Raw genomic sequence first — 18,962 nt, 5'->3', positions numbered from 1 at the left:
TTAAAATTACTTACTTATTAAAACGTAAAAAGTAAATGGACAGGAATCTGAGGCTATTATGGGAACAGGCTCACCCAAACTGGATAGTTGAAGACTAGGGAAAAATAAAATCACCTGGTCTTTTTGCCAGTCTTCAACTATCCAGTGAGTCTGTCCCTCAGATTCCTGTTCCAGATGTGGTCTTCTGCTGTTGTAGCTCATCCACCTAAAGGTTTGATGTGTTGTGCATTCTAAAGATGCTTTTCTGCACACCATGGTTGTAAAGAGTGATTATTTGAGTAATTATAGACTTCCTGTCAGCGCAAACCAGTCTGGTCATTTTCGTTTGATCTGTCAAGGTGTTTCCGCCCACATGACTGTCGGTCACTCAATGTTTTTCGCACCATTCTGTGTAGACTCTGGAGAATGTTGTATGTGTGAAAATTCCAGGAGAGCAGCAGTTTATGAAATATTCAAACCAGCCTTTCTGGCACCAACATCACAGTCACAGAGATCGCATTTTTTCTTCATTTTGATGCTTGATGTGAACATTAACTGAGGCTCTTGACCTGTATCTGCATGATTTTTTTTGCATGGCACTGCTGCCACATGAATGTGCAGTGTTTCTAATAAAATGGATGGTGAGTGTATATAGTGTACCTGTTTTTTTGACTGGATAAGAAACCTTTGAGATTTGAAAAAATTTGAAGGAATTTTAAAGAATTCTAGTAATTCTAAGTGCATTTTTAAGAGATGTACTTAAGTAAGTGTACAAGTTTTCAGTTTCAAAAATGCTCCAGTAAAGTATAAAGTACAATTACTCATGTATTTTTCACCCCTGCTTTTCAGTTAACGCAAGCCAGGTACTTCTTAATGGCCTTGACCTTTGAATTGTAAATGGTCTTTTAAAAAAAATAAAAGACATTCTTAAGTCCATGTTTGTGGTCTTTGACTAGCTCCAGATGCTCACATGTGCATCACCCTGAGGCTACAGTGCCACATGACTCAATGAGGCACTCATTGTTTATGCATGAATCCCAGGACAGAAATGAACACTAAATCTCCTTCAGAATTCACTTGATTTATCTCTGAGCAATCCCCATGCTGTCTGTATGAAGAGGTGAGAGCACATGGGAAACATCCTGAGTCAACATGGGACTTGAAAAGGCCTTTCTTTCAAGGAATTGATGGCCAGACTATTGTCTTACTCTAAAATATTTTCTTCAGTCTAAGGTATCATTATACATAAGGGTATAGTTTTAATCCCCATGCTGACACCCACAAAAGATGTGAAACCACCTTAGGGAACATAAAAGTTAGTGTTGTATAGGGCTATGCATAGTTAGAAGGGTGATTCCATGATTTAGTGTCTTTTGTGTCCCACTGATATTTACAGATATATACACTATATGTCCAAAAACATGTTCACACTTATATTAACCATCACACCCATATGTGGGCCTTTCTCAAACTGCCACAAAGATGGAAGCACAGAATTGTATAGCATGTCTTTGCATGCTGTATCATTACAGTTTCCCTTCACAGGAACTAAGAGGCACAAACCTGTTCCAGCATGACAATGCCCCTGTGTACAATGTGAGGTCTATGAAAACATGGTTTGCCAAGGTTGGAGTGGAAGAACTCGAGCAGTCTGCGCAGTGCCCTGACCTCAACCACATTGAACAGCTTTCGGATGAACTGAAATCCGGACTGCACACCAGATCTCCTCAGCCAACATCAGCGCCTGACCTCACCAATGCTCTTGTGGATGAATGGGCAAATCCCCACAGCCACGATCCAAAATCTAGTGGAAAGACTTCCCAGAAGAGTGGAGGATGAGCAATGAGTTAGGGAATAAATCTGGAATGGGATGATCATTAAAAGAACATATGGATGTGATAGTCATGTGTCCATAAAGCCATATGGTGCACTTAAAGACATTTTTAATATAGGTAAAATGACCTTCACAGTAAACTGTGTACATTAATAAAACCTATGTACGACATTTTTGCTTGTCTGAGTGCACTATAATTTACATTGAAATATAATTTTAAAAGACTTCAAAAATGATATATACTCAGCAAAAAAAGAAACATCCTTATCACATTTTATTTCCAGCAAATTTCTTAAAATGTTTAAATATTTGTATTAACATAAAAACATTCAACAACTGAGACATAAACTGAACAAGTTTCACAGACATTTGACGAATAGAAATGGAATAATCAGTCCCTGAACAAAGTGGGGGATCAGTATTAAAAGTAACAGTCAGTATCTGGTGTCCACATGTGGTAGTCTTTAAGTACTACAGTGCATCTCATCCTTAACGACTGCACCAGATTTGCAGATTTGTCAGTTCTTGCTGTGAGGTGTGACTCCACTCTTCCACCAAGGCATTTGCAAGTTCTTCATCATGCCTTGGGGTGGGGTGGGGTGGGGTGGGGTGGGGGGTTCACATGGTTACATGTAATTTTCCACTGCAAGGACGATCAACTGTCCTTCCTGTCTCCCTGTAGCACTGTCTTAGGCGTCTTACATTACAGACATTGCAGTTTACTGCTCTGGCCACATCTGCAGTCCTCATGCCTCCCTGCAGCAGGCCTATGGCATGTTCACGCAGGTGAGCAGGAACCCTAGGAATCTTTCTTCTGGTGTTTTTCAGAGTCAGTAGAAAGGTCTCTTTAGTGTCCTAAGTTATTGCAATTGTGACATTAATTGCCTACCGCCTGTAAACTGTTAGTGTCTTAAGGACTGTTCCACAGGTACAGGTGCAACAATTGTTTATGGTTCATTGAACAAGCATGAAAAACATTGTTTAAACCCTTTTCAATAAAGATCTGTAAAGCTTATTTGGATTTTACAAAATGATCTTTAAAATAAAGTCTCCTGAAAAAGGGACGTTTCTTTTTTTTTCGCTATATATATATATATATATATATATATATATATATATATATATATATATATATATATATATACACACACACACACATCTCCAATTCCGAGAAGGTTGGGACAGTAAAGAAAATGCTAATAAAAAGGAAGAGGAGTGATTTGTAATTGTACTTTGACTTGTATTTAAACAAAAAACGTATAGAGACAGGGTATTTGATGTTTTACCTAATCAACTGCATAGATTTTTTTAAAAGGTAAACATTTATTTTGACAAACATTTATTACTTAGTATTAGTATAGTGTTCCTAATATCTCATTCTCTTTTACATTTAATTTTAAGCGAATAGTTTATATGCAGCTAAAAACCAGCTGAAAACCTCAAAGCCCTAAAAAAAAAAATCAATAGACCCAAACTGAATCATTTGTTTTTGCAGGAGGAAATTCCATTTAGAAAAATAACATTACATTGAAAATATGACTGGTAGTAGACCCAGGGTAAGCTTGTGAGATTTTTTTTTAGTATTGATTTTTATTGCTGCTCATGCCCCTTGGTACAGTTGGTGCACTGTAGGGTTTCATTAGATTTTCACAGTATAATTGTCTCAGAAAATATCAGTTTCATGAAATATGGTATTACACAATCATTATTTGTAATAATAATTATTATTATTAGTTTTTCCAATTATTATCAGTAACAATGGCCCTTAAAGGAATGATGATTTTTTTTTTTTTGGTTGAACAAACGTTTATACGAAACTTGAAACCATTTTTTAAATGGAAGTATGAGTACTTGTTAAATAAAATTTCACTTTTTCTCTTCCTGGCTGCTTATTCTGCTCAGAGAGTGAGAGAACAAATAGGGCACCATTTTGTCCTGTCCCACTAAAGCACACCCCCACCTGCTATAGCCGTCCATACTAGTGATTGGAAATCTTTAGTGAGTCAGATCATTTGACTCAGTAGACTTGTTTTTGGCTCATTGCCATTTTTATTCTAAAGTTTGCGCTATTTTGACCAGTTCAGTTGTTGAGAACAGGTTTCCATGGAAGCATTTTGATTAAATTAGACTGCAAGTCTAACAACATTGCCTATATTTGTTTTAAAACGGAAAAATGGCTCGTACATGCAAGTCAGTGCTCATTGTTTACCTAAAAGAGCCGACTCATTTGTGAATGTCATTTAGATCAACAACAGGAGCAGTTTCTGCTTCAACAGGGAAATAGAAATACGTGGCACAGTTAGAATAAAGTCTGTGGAGATCATAACAGTCACTGGCCTAATTTTATGTAAAATTTATGCCTGAATATGAAATCAATTAATTCTGTTCAGCATGGTTAATGCAAGTTGAACCTACAGCCAGAAAATTGACACAGTGACACATTTACAAACAATAAACACAGTAGATCAAATCACAACTTGCCTTATGAGTGTTAATGAATAAATTACTGTGATAATGATACATTCATATTTTAGAAGAACACATATAAACAAGCATGGATCAGATAATTAAACAAGTACAAACAACTGATTAAAGACATTACATTTTTTAAGACCTCACAAGTACATAATACTCAAATAGACTGCTTGGCAAAAAAAAAGTGGCCTTGTGATTTATCCAGATAATTTAAGTGAGGTCCACGGTAAGTGAAAAGGGATGGGATGACACACATGACATGGGATGATGTATGACCCTGGTACACGAGGACAGCTGTGATTAAAGGGGCAGATCCAACAGGATTTCCTTAAAGAGCTCCCGACCTTATTAAAGACGAAACCTGATAAGGAAATCAGGTGTTGTGTACATAAGTACCGGCTTTAACCCTAGCCCTTGATGGATTTAGGAACAACTTAATGTAAAATGTATGAATGTGTCTTTGGAGGACGTAAACAATGAACGAGTTGGCTTATGCACCTGATTGAGAGCGGCGTCAGGTAAACAAACTCAACAGGCAGCCATCAAGAACATGTCAGGAGAACGCTCATACACCTAGAACCATTGTTTCCTTTGACTAAATATTATATACAGTGCTTTGGATAAGATAAGATGTATATTTTAAATAGTTTCATCTTAAACCACTGAGATTAGGGTTGTGGTTAAAATATGATTAAAGTCTCCAACCATGCATAAATCATATCCTGAGGAATATAGCGTAATACAATATCTATTTTTAATTATTATTGTTTTAAACAAGTGGAGATGCCAACGCGACAAATGATCATACACTGTCTAAACACACCTGAAGAAGAATGTATAACAATGAAACCAAAAGTTTATAACTGGTGCATGGCAGCTAGGCCGTGCTGATTAACATCACATAAATAACACAAATCAACAACAGAAGTAACTGCTAAAGAGATTTCCAGCAAAGAAAGAAAAATGTATAATAATCAAAAGGACAACAGTGGTCAAGCAACAGGGCAGAACAGTCAGTCATACCCAGCTGTAAATCCATGCGACGCCACAAAACAACCAATTAAATCGAACAAGTGGAATGCCCAGCTGCCCTGCAGATTCATAAGGGGGGTAAAACCAGAAAAGATTCTGAATGCTTGAATGTGCAAACCAACCCTTCATGGGAGGAAGGGGTTGGGATGGGGAGTGCCCTTCAAATCAACTCATTCACATATTTCACAATGCTGTAAACCTGTTTCTCTTCAAACTCCAAAACCAATGAGCTACAAGTTCAAGAAGCTGAAGTCACAGCTATGTCAAGACATTAAACATACAACGGAAAGGCGAGAACATGAGAACATTTACGCAGGACCCAAACAAACAAACACAGACATCCCCTCGGGGTTACCTGATGCTCGGTTTTAGCTAGTTCATTAAAGTTATGGCAAAACTAATGACTAAAATATTGCAAATTATTAAGCTGAGATTAGTCATTAATTGTTTGTAATGTATCTGCAAAACACACATCTGTGAACTGTATAAAAAAAAAAGAAAGAAAAAAGACAGAATCACAGATTTAGCTCAAAATTTTCCTCATTTTGTAGGAATTTCAACACACTTTAGCTACATTAAGAAATTGATATGATTGGGATTGTGCATGCATATCCACTCAATTAACTCCCCACTCTTCTTTTCCTTCAAGATGAACTGATAGTCATATGATATGTCATGACACCGACATTGGCTACTTGCAACTTGGAAACCAGGACTTGGTCATCATCTGCTCAAGTTTGACGATTAAGCCGTAGTGCATAAAGTGTCCATCTTGGCACTGAAAACGGCCATCACAGTGTGAGTGCGCTCTCAACCTAGCACTAATATCTGTAGTGCAAATCAAACAGGGTTTTTTTTTTTTTTGGGAGAGGACACATCGGAAAGGAGGTGAGATTATAAAAGCCAGCTTTCAGTTGAACAGGATGGAGTCTGGGTCACGGTTGGCTATTTGAGCCATGTGCTTTAAAATGTCCTTTTTGGTGATGATTCCCAGTAAGCGTCTGTGAGTGAAGAGAGAAAGAAGACATTATGTACTATTCACGTATGATCTTTCTGCACTAGATCTACTCCACACAGAGTTTTAGCCTGTCCATTTAAGAGAGAGCATTTTCCTGGATGCAAATTGGATAAGTACAGGATGGAATCATATCTGTTCTGCATTTCTCCAGAAATGTTCTGCATTTCTCCAGAAATGATAAAAGCCAGTAGATATCGAAAACAAAAAACACCATTTTTATTATAGATATTATTTGTTTAATTTTACAGTTTGAGTCTACAGTGTTTACCAAGAGCTTACCCATTATGAGTGACGAGACACTGGCGCAGCCCAAGTTTGCGGAAGATGTCCACTACAATGTCCATGGCGGTGTGATCGGTAACTGTGAAGGGGCTGAGGTCCATGATGCCACGTAGCTTCAGGGGAGGGGGGAAGCTAGGGGGCTGGGGCGGAGTGTACTCGGTGAAGAAAATCCGTGATGTGCTCACCACGCCTTCCTGTCGTTGCCGAGCATTTTCTGGAGAGAAAAGTGTAATAAAATCAACACTGACCAAGCACAAGTCCACAACCTGAAGCTGCGATTTCGATTATTTATAATGATGCGAAGCAACAAATCGAAATGTATGGGGTCTGGGTGCTGTAAACACCTTGAACCAATTTCTTATCAGAACCATAAGACTGTTGAACAATGGGCTTACAACAAGGGATAAAGTAAAACCTGCTAAATCTGTATATATACACTCACACACAAACACACACAAACACACACACACAGTTCACTCAGATGAAGCTTACACACAGAGGTGGACAAATCAGTAGCCCGGACACCCAGGACAAGATTATCCAGAGTTAGTTTTTATTGATAGCTGCCCAGCCAACAAGTAGATTCAACAACCAGAGAAAGAAAAAAAAAAACCCCTACCCTACTGTTTTCTGCAAAACAAATTTTTTTGTTAACCAAGTAACTATAGAGAGCGCTACTCATTCGGAATCCTGCTGTCGGCTACACTACACGTCAGCTGAGATGGTCTGGCTGATGGTAGTTTTTACTTGCCCAGTGGGCTAGCTAAGAAATGCAGAATTTGTCCACCCCTTGAATATACAAGACAAAAAAAATAATAACTCGGCATGCGTTTTCTTTTTTGAAAGTCTCATGGTATAGCTGAGGTGGTTTCAGAACTCACGCACCGATGGAAATGACGAGATCCCGGCGCAGCACAAAGCCCACCAGCCTCTGTGACTCGTGCGAGACCACCACGGGAAAGCCGCTGTAAGATGTATCAGCGATGAGAGTCTCAACCTCCTCTACGCTCATGCCATCCTGTGTAACGACCGAGAGCGGGGGGTCACTACGACGAGGCCGCATAACGTCCATGGCCAGTGTTTTGTGGCTGAACTCCTCTTTGGGCTCTAGGAACGGGTAACCGTTCAGACGTATGTGGGCCTCGTAGATGCCCTCGCGGCCCAGTGCGTCCGCCACCCATTTACTGGTCATGGTGGCAGCCATTAGGGGCACAATGTACTCCAGACCTCCAGTCAGCTCAAACATAATGACCACCAGGGAGACCGTCATCCGAGTTACACCACCTGCAGAGTTAGAAGAGAGAAGGAAGAAATTTCTTTTGCATATTCCACATCTTTGTTTCATTAAAAAAAAAATTTCATGTGAGAAACTGCATTTGTGAAAACTTCAATACTGAAAATTCAAAACCAGCATTAGAGACCTGTCAGTCATAACCTCTTACCCAAGCAGGCAGCAGCTCCCACCATCGCGTAAAGGCCTGGTGTGATGCAGTCTGCCCCGGGTGAGCACCAGCCCCTAAAGATAACCCAGTCATGGTTGTAATATGCCAGTTGCTCCATGCCCACGCCCAGCAGCCTTCCTGCAATCGCCCCCACAGCCATGCTGGGGATGAACAGACCTGAAGGAACCTGGATAGAGGAAAATGACCAGTCAAATCTCAGAAGAAAGACAAACAGTAATTTGATAAATGACTATGATTTAAAACTGTACACAAAACATGCCCCAGTTACAAATCCGTCAATAAAATCTGACAGAGGAGATCATTTAGTCAAGTAAGAAAAAAGTACAGTTATAATGATATTATAATTATATTCATGCTGAATATTAAGGGTCCTTGAATAAGAGCGAATATGAAAACATGCCTCACTCTCCTGATGGACCTCAATACACGCTAATGCACTGAAACATTAACATTCACCAGCTTTTGTGTTAAAATGCCTGTTAAAACATGAACTCTGCTCATTTTATAACAGCCTTGGGTTTTTTATTTATTTATTTTTTTACAAGATGAACTGCAATTTAATTACTAAGCACTTAAAGATGAGCTCCTGTGGGGAGCATAAACTGTTTCACATGTTGTCAAATGCCATCTACATCACTGTGCAATGTGTTATTTATTGGATAGTAAAACTATATAGAGATTTGTATTTCAGTCATTTTCACAGCTCATACACGTGACAGACAAAATGAGTACAACTCTGAGAGGCTGACCATGACTGCATACATCCTGTGGAGTTTTCGATATCAACAAAACCCAACAGCAGTAAAGTCTGCATGGGTTTGTTGTTGTTTTTTTTTCTACTTGAGGAGGAGACTCCTTTCTATATTAGTGCAATTGAAAGCTCAGTGAAACTAGCTTTAATAAAACACTCCTTTTAAATCCGATGCAGGGAAATTGGCTTGCACTTGAGCTGCAAAAAGTAGTTGTCATTAGTATGATTATGAAAAATGATTATGTACTGTAAGAGCCCATATGTCTTTATTCCTGGGTAGAACATATTACAGTGCTGCTCGTGGCTGCAACAGTACTGATACAGCTGAACCACACAGGCCGCTATGGCAGTTTTAAAAGACACACACACAAAAAAAACCCCGGACTGATTTCACGTATTAACTCATTTTCACTCTTTTAACATATAAGTTTCATGCTTAGATAACAAGAAGCCAAACAGAGATGTCAAATGGGACAGAGGAAAAAAAAAAAGTTTAATGTCGTTTTACACTATGTTTTGTTTTGCACTCAAACACAAATTCACAACCTTTAAAAGCGTGAGTCGTGCACTCTTCCATGCACACTTGCAACATCATGGGAGAAACTGTCTATCTCAGACAGACTTGAATGATGGTTGAAAAGAAAGTTCAGTACACTGACAGTTTCACTTAAAAATGTAAAAGCATGGTATAATGTAGAATGCATGAAATTATTATTTTAAAAATTGCTTGGTAAATAAATGTAAAAAATTAAATAAATATAAATACTGGTTGATGTTATAAACTCTTACACCACAGAATGGTTGAATGCTTGAATCTGATTGGTCAGAAGGTGTGCATTATTTTTGTATAACTGCATGACAGTAGTTCCAGACGTAACATGAACAATAGGCTAATATTAATGCCACTACGTTAATGTTTCCATAGTAACAGCTCATACACAGTACGAAGGATGCTCAGTGTAATCCAAGACTAATAATAAACGTATAAGAGCGAGAGAGAAAGAGAGAGCAAGAGAGGGAGCAAGAGAGAGCAAAAGAAAGGGAGAGAAAGAGCAAGAGAGAGGGAGAGAGAGAGCGAGAGAAACAGAGCGAGAGAGTGAGAGAGCGAAAGAGCGAGAGAGAAAGAGCAAGAGTGCGAGAGAGAAAGAGCAAGAGCGAGAAAGCGAGTGAGAGAAAGAGGGAGAGAAAGCGCAAGAGAGAGGGAGAGAGAGCGAGAGAGTGAGAGAGCGAAAGAGAAAGAGCAAGAGAGAGAAAGATAGCGAGAGAAAACGAGAAAGAGCGAGAGAGAAAGAGCGAGAGAGAAAGCAAGAGTGAGAGAAAGAGAGCGAGAGAGAGAGCGCGAGAGAGAGAAAGAGCGATACAGACGTGAGTGAATGCCTGTTTAAAATCATATATTTCATACAATAATAAATTAAACATTGTAATCATTGGCATATTACATGTGATTCAAAGGGCTTGATATTGAATATGTAGTAATTTCACAATTTAATGAAGCAGGTTTATACGGTTTCGTTTTGGCTTGTTAAGATTAATGATGAACATCTGTGTGATTTAAAAAAAGTTTAGACAAAGATGTAGAGAGGAAGATTCATTTAAATTATTTTATTTTTGTTTAAAATCAATAACTTATCCAATTCCTTATTTCTAATTAAATTGCTTACTGTGATTGTTACAGGGAATAATCATTAAGTCAGTCCAAAAGGAGAACTTCAATAGAGTAATATGTTACGTTGCTTCCTCCAGTTTTGTTTGCTACAACTCTTCCCATTTACAGCCACATTTATTTGTAATTCACATGAATAATAACTATTAAAATAAAATTTTTTGCCTCCCTACATTGCACATAGTAGGCTTAATTTCTTCTGCGAATAAATGTTATTGGATCATATACAGTGGCAATGCTGGACTTCGGTTGATGTGAAATGTGTTTAAAAGAATTTGACTCAACACTCAACACTGAAGTAGATGACTTCAAATACTACTACAAAGTCACCCTAGAAAACCATTCAAGTGAGACAAAGGACAAATCAAAAACAGCCTTAATGGGTACCTTGGCTACGTGTCAGCATTTCTGAAACAAGTTATGTTTTAAGACATCATCAGTTGCCATGAGCTGCAGTTTTTCACTACAGCAGGAGAAACCAGATTTAAAATCCCTACTGTTTTCTCCGAATGCTTGTTTACAGCCCGTCAGTAAACCAGCCACTTCCTGGTCTCTAAAACTAGACTTATTTACAGGGCCCGATTTTCAGTGCTCTCTCACTAGTGACACGTTAATGAGTGTGTGTATGTATAAGACAGGTGAGCACAAACGTGTGTTCACAGAATGGGAAACAAACGTTGTGCGCCACTAAAGTCAGTATCCAACTTCTTCAAAAAATATACTCAAAGAGAACGTTTTTCTTTAGAAGTCTGAAATGACAAAAAAGATAATACTTTTTTTGCTATTTTTTTAGTAAATTTTCTGGATTTGGTCTTTAAACAAATTTCTCATTACTGTTTTTTTATATTATGTTAAATTAGGTTGTTTACTGAAACAGCAGAGATACTATTTCCACTGACCTTCATGCCAAAGGTAACTACGGTGATGAGCATCTTGAAGATGAGCGCCAGCGCCAGTTGCCACATGGCGGTGAAGACTTGGTGGCCGGCAGGTCGGTCGGGCAGGGTGTTGCTGTTGGTCTTGATGTTGGTTGCGTTATCGTAGTTGCATAGCTGGGAGGAGTCAAGCAGGCTGCAGTCGTTGAACAGCTCTGAAATGAGCTCGCTGGTGCTCATGCGCGTGTAGCTGTTGGGGAAGGCCAGCACAGCTGTGAGCGCGGTCACCACCAGCACCTCCAGGACCGGGTAGTGGCCCAGACGTGTGGTTTTGCGCCGCCGACACCAGGCGATGTTCGCCCGAATGAAGAAGGCTCCCCAGATGCCACCGAAGATGCCCAGTAACACAAAGGGCAACAGCTCAACAAGGTGCCAAGGGGAGTGAAACTCCACATAGAACAGCACCAGCCGGCTGTTTCCAAACGGGTTGATGGAGCGCAGTGTGAAGGCAGCCACAAGGGCAGCGAAAAAAGAACGCCACAGTGTCTTTAAGGGGAAGTAATAGCTCACCTACAGGAGAGAAATGTTCAGAAAGAACCACTTGATGGACTTGGTGCTCTCACTGACTATAAAAGAGATAAGCTTTGTATTCCACCAGAAGTAACTAAACCACTTCAAATACAATTGAACAGCAGTAAAAAACAGTCAGCAAAAAGGAATGAATAACCGGAGGTCATTTACCTCCTCTAGACTGAAGAGAACTCCTCCAATAGGAGCACCGAACGCCACTGAAACACCGACTGCAGCGGCAGCAGAGAGTACCTGATGTATTAGCGCACACAGAATTAAGAGAACGGTTACAATGGACCACAACCAACAAAGCTGAGATATAGATTTTAGCTGAAACTGCCAAACTCTTTAGTTATAATTTAGGATTAACTTTAGGATAACTCTGCATGCTTCTTCCCCATTTCTCATTTACCTCTCGCCTTTTGGCCTCATTCTTGCGGTACTTGGTAAAAAGATGGCACAGTATATTTCCACAGCAACACGCTACATGGACCAATGGGCCCTCTTTGCCCAGACTCAGACCAGACGACACAGCAAGCACCAAAGTGATTGTTTTAATCATCAGGGTCCACTTGCCCAAGTAACCACGAATGATGAACCCACTGAGGATGGTCTTAATCTGAGGACCAGAGTGAGAGTAAAATATTTTTCAGAAAAATAGGCATCTATATCCAAAATGACAACAACAAGATTCCCTCTGGACAACATTATGTGAGGAATGAATTTTATATTATATATAATTTTTTTATATATATATATATATATATATATATATATATATATATAAAATTCATTCCTCACATAATTATATATATATATATATATATATATATATATATATATATATAATTATATAAAATTCATTCCCCACATAATATTATATATATATATATATATATATATATAATATTATGTGGGGAATGAATTTTATATAATTATATATATATATATATATATATATATATATATATATATATATATATATATATTATGTGAGGAATGAATTTTATATATATATATATATATATATATATATATATATATATATATATATATATATATATATATATATATATAAAATTCATTCCTCACATAATATATATATATATATATATATATATATATATATATATATATATATATAATTATATAAAATTCATTCCCCACATAATATTATATATATATATATATATATATATATATATATATATATATATATATATATATATAAATAAAAAATAGAAAGAAGGAAAGAAATCAATATTGTACCTCAGGGATACCAGAGCCACAGGCATAAGGAGCAAAGGCTCTAACCAGAGACACTGCGAGGAAGGAGAAGAGCAGAGCCCAGCACACATACATAAGATAGTTAATGACGTAAGCAAATGGCCCGTCATTGGAGCCAAGCATGAGCTCGGACCAGCTCTTCCACTGCGGACATTTGTCTCTCTCCTGGAATGTGGTCTCGTTGGAGTTCCAGCAGCAGTGTTCATGGTTGAACCAGAAGCCAATGAGACATACTCCTTCCTTCAGGTCGGTCATCCAGTGAGCAGAGATGTCAATCCCACCAGCCAGAGCACCTTTATATCAAATAAGGAAATAAAGCAGAATGGATGTTAATGGATTGATCAATCAAATCTTCTATGATAATCATGACTGGGTGAGATTGAACAATAATGACAGCTATGTCATGATAACCAGTTATATTGGGAGAATACTAAAAAAAATTGTTGGATCAGATATCGGAGAAAATATATTTAATATCAAATCTAGTAACAAATATATATATTATATTACATTATATTATATTATATATAAAGTCAGTATCCAACGTTATATAATATACTCGTAAGAGAACATTTTTCTTTAGAAGTCTGAAATTGCATAAAAGATATAATAGACTAAAATTAAAATTGAGTTATTGATAATTTTTTATTAAATTTGCTGGATTTGGTCTTTAAACAAATTACTAATTACTGTTTTTTATATAATGTTAAATTAGGTTGTTTACTGAAACAGAAGAGCTACTATTTCAACTGACCTTGTCCAAATATGTCAAAAACGCCAACAATTTCCATGGGGTACACTTATTTTTTCACATGGCTGTACATGGTTTATATAAATCATTAATAGATAATTGTGTTTACCTGTGAAGTGCTTCAGACATTTAATACATTTTAAATAAAAAATAATTTGGAAACTTAATAGTTCTTAAAGAAAACAATATTGGATGGATATCGACATTGGCTGATACTCAAAATTTCAGTTTCTGTATCAATATCGGAAAAGAAAAACTGGTATCATGCCAGCTTTACTTTCAAGTTATTCATATGAAACAACTGAGTTTCCCAATATTATAAGTTGTTATGTTTTTACTAACTAACTGGATTTTCATGAATATCATATTTCTTGTGTAAATGATTTCTAAATAAATCTGCTCATATCCAGTTTGATAAATGAGGCCCAATGTTTGGGGATTTGAGAGCAACTGAACCTACTATCAGTTATTAGATCTCACAGCGGGGAAAAAAACATGATTACTAACCTGACATCAATCCAACCAATAACATGAGGAGCCAACCAGAGAAGGCATCACTGATGCTCTTCATTAAAGCCCACGTAGACTCTTTGCTCTGACTGGCAATCTGCAAAATACAGTCATGCACAGTCAGTGCATCCAAAACAGACTGGCGGATATTAGTATATCCCAGGAGGTGTCCAAAGGACCAAAGCTTTTCATTCCAACTCAGCAGAAGCACACCTACGGCTAAATGATCTCAGTTATTAAAAACATAATTACGTACATATATATCAGGTGCTCCTGCATGGTTGGAATGAAAAAATCTAGCCACACTGGGGTCTGGATTGTACGCCGCATGGAGATATTACTGTACTGTAATATATTGGAGATATTACTGGATATATTACTGTACTGTGTATATATTACTATACACAACCTCTCTGTGACGATCCCGGTCCTTGGACTTCTCTCGCACCCAGTCAATAGTGTTGAAGTCTTCGTAAGTGCCCACTCCAGGCACTGGCTCATCTAGAAGGTCCATCAGTTTAGGAACCACATTAGGTCCATTCCCAGCTCCACCTGCACCTTCACAAAGAGGATGTTGGACAAACAGAGAAAAGTGGAAAAGTTCAACTTACACCACAAGCTTTATTATTTCATGGACTCTTTATTTCTGAAGGAATAAATTTGAACAATTTGAAAACAAATAATATATGCAATTATTATATTCGATAAACCAGTGCTTCTCAACCAAGGGGGCACGGAGAGATCGGAAGGGGGCGCAAACTGTTTAAGAAAATAACACAGACAGGGAATCATTTGGGTACTAGGTGTATTTTATTGCTTTTCAAATAGAATGGGCATAAATGGAAAACCCCATGTTCCCTCTCTCTCTGTATTTTCTTTTTGCGGGGGAGAGGCGGAGTTTAGCCTGCCTTTTATCTAGATGTCAGTGCAGGCCAGTGTTGCCAACTTAGCGACTTTTTGGACAAACCTTAGCAAATTTCCAAATGTCACCAGTACTGTCCTGCAAGGGCCAGGTCTTGCTTTCCCGCTGCACTCACACCTCTCTCTGCGTCTGCTCCCAATTGACATAATTCGTATACAAATGTTTTTTGTATACAAATGTTTTTTAGAACACAAGACGAATGGAGTACAACATGTTTTACATGTAAAATAGTCCATGTTATTACAACCTAGTTCTCTTGTTCAAAGTAGTTAGTTATAGTGTTCAGAAACATTTTTGATAATTCATGTTCAATACCTGTTCGTTATATAGTTTTATAAAAGTCATAAAGGTTTTTTTTTAATCATAAAAGTTATGATATATATATACCACATGATGGGGGAGGCTTGGGGGACGGCTTTAGTTACAAAAGTGGTGTGACATGGCCTGAAGCAAAGTTTACTATTTTCCAATACCAACACTTCCCATAGTGTTTTATTTGTCTCATAGCACAGCAATTTCCCAATGATTACAATTTTACATCTACTAAAGAATTACAGGTCATACAGTCCCGTGTCACACCAGCTTCTCGTTTTTCTCTTTCTGGAAGCGAGACCAAAACGCAGCTTGTGCAAATCCTGCCACCATGAAGACTTTCCTCTGTCGGAAAACGTAAAGTTACAGCTGACTCTAACTTACGAAGCACAGGTACTGGAGACTCCTTCCAAAAATAAACGTCTCCACGATATATTCGACCGAGCGCACTGATATAAACCTGTGTTCTGAATTATTGCCAGCACTACTGTCTGAGCTGATGCAGTAGAAAATTAATCAACACCTTCTGACCAATCAGAATCGAGAATTCAAAAGCACTCTGTATAAACTGAAAGCTGTTTGGCTCCATTGTATTAACCGTGTATTCTCCATGCCTACAAATGGTCACGTGAGATCACATCTCATGTGTGAGATGTGTTACTACTGATTTTGGGGTCATTTGGACAGCTACCTGATCCATAATCCCGGTCTAAAGGAGGCACGTCATCGGTATTGGAGAAATCCAGAGTGGCCCCAGCGATTTCCACCAGGTCCTCGTCGCTGCTGGTGGCCGCGTGCATGTCAGGAAAGCTCTCTGCATAGCCAGAGTTCTCCATCCTCACCTCACACACCTCAATCCTGTGATCAGACAATGTAGACTGAATTAATAACACATCTTACAGCAGGGGTGCTGAGCTGAAAGGACTGCGACCTGCCAAATCACAGCATCAATCTTATGTTTCAGTCCAGGCAGTGAAATATAAAACCACAACAAGCATAAGGAATAATCAACAGCACTGAAAACAATACAAGTGTTCTTTCTTTCTTTTTAAATGTACTTTAATAAGTACAAATATCCAAACGAGGGAGGTAAACCAGCTCAATCTGCAATACTACGACGCACAAAGACCTCACACGCTAATGTATAACTGCTAGTTAGAAAAACCGCAATGAATAAACAAATCACTTTAGCACACTCATTTATTTATGACAACAGCTAGTCATGCAAATCCATTCTTCCTTATTATATCCGATTAGCAGACCCGCTTCACAGATCAGACTCAGTGTCGCTAAAGCTGGATAGCAAACAGACTTCTGTGCCATTTTCTTCCCTCAACAACATCGAAGAACACAGAGCAACTCACTGAACACTGAAACGTGTCCTTAACCGCTAGTTTGAGCTAAAATAAAAAATAAAAAAAAAATAAAAAACCAACCCAAAGAAAATAAACACAAGCTACCTGCCTTCTAGACAGTGAGATAAGCATTGACAGCTAACGCTACCTTCTTAAATAACAGCTAACTAGATAGAAATTAAAAGTAGCTCCGCGACCCGAAACAGAAATGCATACCTCTTAGTTCAGCTCTTTCAGGATATGTTTTAACCAAGTTGATAAGACGTTACATATTTACTTAGGGAAAATGCGTATTGTTGTCCGGTTGGTTAAATATTATCTTACTAGCTGGCTACGCTAGCTAGTTTTATTCAGCCAGCTTGACTTGCATTTCCTCCATCAGACATGTCTAATCAAGTGACGATAGACTCATCACTCGATGTTTTCTTTCGAAGAAAAGTCGACAAACTCGACTTAGGATTTGGACAAAGGCGTTTTAGGGGAACAACAATAACAATATTTGGAGAATAAAGTCATAATACTTCAAAAATAAAGGATAATATTATGACCCTGCTGAAAAAATTAAACAATAGAAACCATCACAGAAATGCTAATGGTTTCCACTATAAATACCATTACAAACCATCAAATGTTAACCAATAAAACCATTACCAAATTGTTTCTATTACGTAATAGTATGTATTAATATATAGTATAGTATTAAGGATGTATGTTCCCTAATGTTATCCATCCACCAGAGACCCACAGGGACATTACAGTTTTTCCTTTAAACCAATACAATTCCCAGTATAACCATTAAAACCATTACAAATTATATGAGGGTTTCTATTTTTTTTCAGCAAGGGACCCTTTTCTCAAAATATTTTTACAATATAACTTTATTCTTGAAATCCTGTTGTTTTTTTAGCCCTAAAAAGGTCCAGCACAGGGCACAATCACATGCACACTCACACACCCATTCATGCCAATCACCAGGAGGAAACATGCAAACTCTGTACACACAGGGCCGCAGAGGGAATCAAACCCCGAACCCTGGAGGTGTGAGGTGATCCTGGTAACCGCTAAGCAACTGTGCACCCGGGCCCTAAAATGCGTTAAAAGGAAATAGGAGAATAGTAGAAAAGATAAAAGGAAACTATTCAATGATGACATGCTATGAATCAACCCCAAAGTTGATTATTTTCCAAGATCAACACACCCTGAAGTCTTCTATCCATATTATACAACTGCAGATTACCAAAGATAAAAATTATTATTTTATTAATAAACAACACATCATACTTTTCAGTTGCTAAGGATGTTCTGGGTGGTTGCCAGGGTGTTGCTAGGGTGTTGTGGGTGGTTGTTAGGGTGTTGCTAGGCGGGTGCTAGAGTGTTCTGGGTGGTTGATAGGGTGTTCTGGGTCGTTCCTAGGTTGTTGTGGATCGTTGCTGGGCTGTTCCTAGACAGTTGCCAGGGTGTTGCAAGGCGGTTCTTCTCAGAAGAAGAAGTAGAAGAAGAAGAAGCTTATAAAGCAAAACAGTATGTTGGCCTTCTCAAGCCAACATAAATAGCCCTTTACTGGCTAAGGCTACATTATATCCACACCATACAGATGCAGTTTGTAGGTTAATCCACTCTACTGAGTCCAGTAATAAAAATGGACCACTACAAGACCACTAAAATGACCTGACATGGTAGTGTGTGTGTGTGTGCGCTGCTAGTATGAGTGTATTTGGTGCAGCACCGTTGTTGGGGTTTTAAAACACTGTGTACACTTGCTGTCATTATATTTATCTTATCTTTTATCACTTTATCATTTCTGGAGCGTTATATAGAAACCTAGGAGCTGCTGTCTGTAATGGTGGTCCTTCAAAATGATCTATAGGTAAGTTTACCTGAAA

The 18,962-nt window shown here is 38.1% G+C and overlaps 1 protein-coding gene across 1 annotated transcript; it reads right to left on the bottom strand.

Annotated features, from left to right (window-relative positions):
• Window positions 1-4,285: 4,285 nt before the first annotated feature.
• On the bottom strand, window positions 4,286-17,471 carry clcn5a (chloride channel, voltage-sensitive 5a). The gene is made up of 12 exons (XM_053649172.1): window positions 17,296-17,471; window positions 16,416-16,582; window positions 14,900-15,048; window positions 14,488-14,587; window positions 13,212-13,522; window positions 12,355-12,561; window positions 12,114-12,194; window positions 11,397-11,942; window positions 8,063-8,249; window positions 7,506-7,904; window positions 6,618-6,834; window positions 4,286-6,321 (listed from the first exon to the last, which is right to left on the bottom strand). Exons 2-12 carry the CDS (start codon window positions 16,558-16,560, stop codon window positions 6,231-6,233), a joined length of 2,433 nt encoding a protein of 810 aa, XP_053505147.1. The 5' UTR covers window positions 16,561-16,582; window positions 17,296-17,471; the 3' UTR covers window positions 4,286-6,230.
• Window positions 17,472-18,962: the final 1,491 nt, after the last annotated feature.

This window comes from Ictalurus furcatus, chromosome 18, assembly GCF_023375685.1.
Source record: "Ictalurus furcatus strain D&B chromosome 18, Billie_1.0, whole genome shotgun sequence".
In the NCBI taxonomy this organism is placed as follows: domain Eukaryota; kingdom Metazoa; phylum Chordata; class Actinopteri; order Siluriformes; family Ictaluridae; genus Ictalurus; species Ictalurus furcatus.
The sequence above is the reverse complement of the archived record's forward strand: the minus strand, read 5'-3'. Positions and strand labels throughout refer to the sequence as shown.

Excerpts from the sequence above, each read along its gene's own strand:
- clcn5a (XM_053649172.1), bottom strand. The coding sequence starts at position 16,560 with ATGGAGAACTCTGGCTATGCAGAGAGCTTTCCTGACATGCACGCGGCC. Across the intron at positions 14,588-14,899 it reads ACCGGGATCGTCACAGAGAG|ATTGCCAGTCAGAGCAAAGA; the intron begins GTTGTGTATAGT and ends TGTATTTTGCAG. Across the intron at positions 8,250-11,396 it reads TAGTTACCTTTGGCATGAAG|GTTCCTTCAGGTCTGTTCAT; the intron begins GTCAGTGGAAAT and ends TCCTCTATCCAG.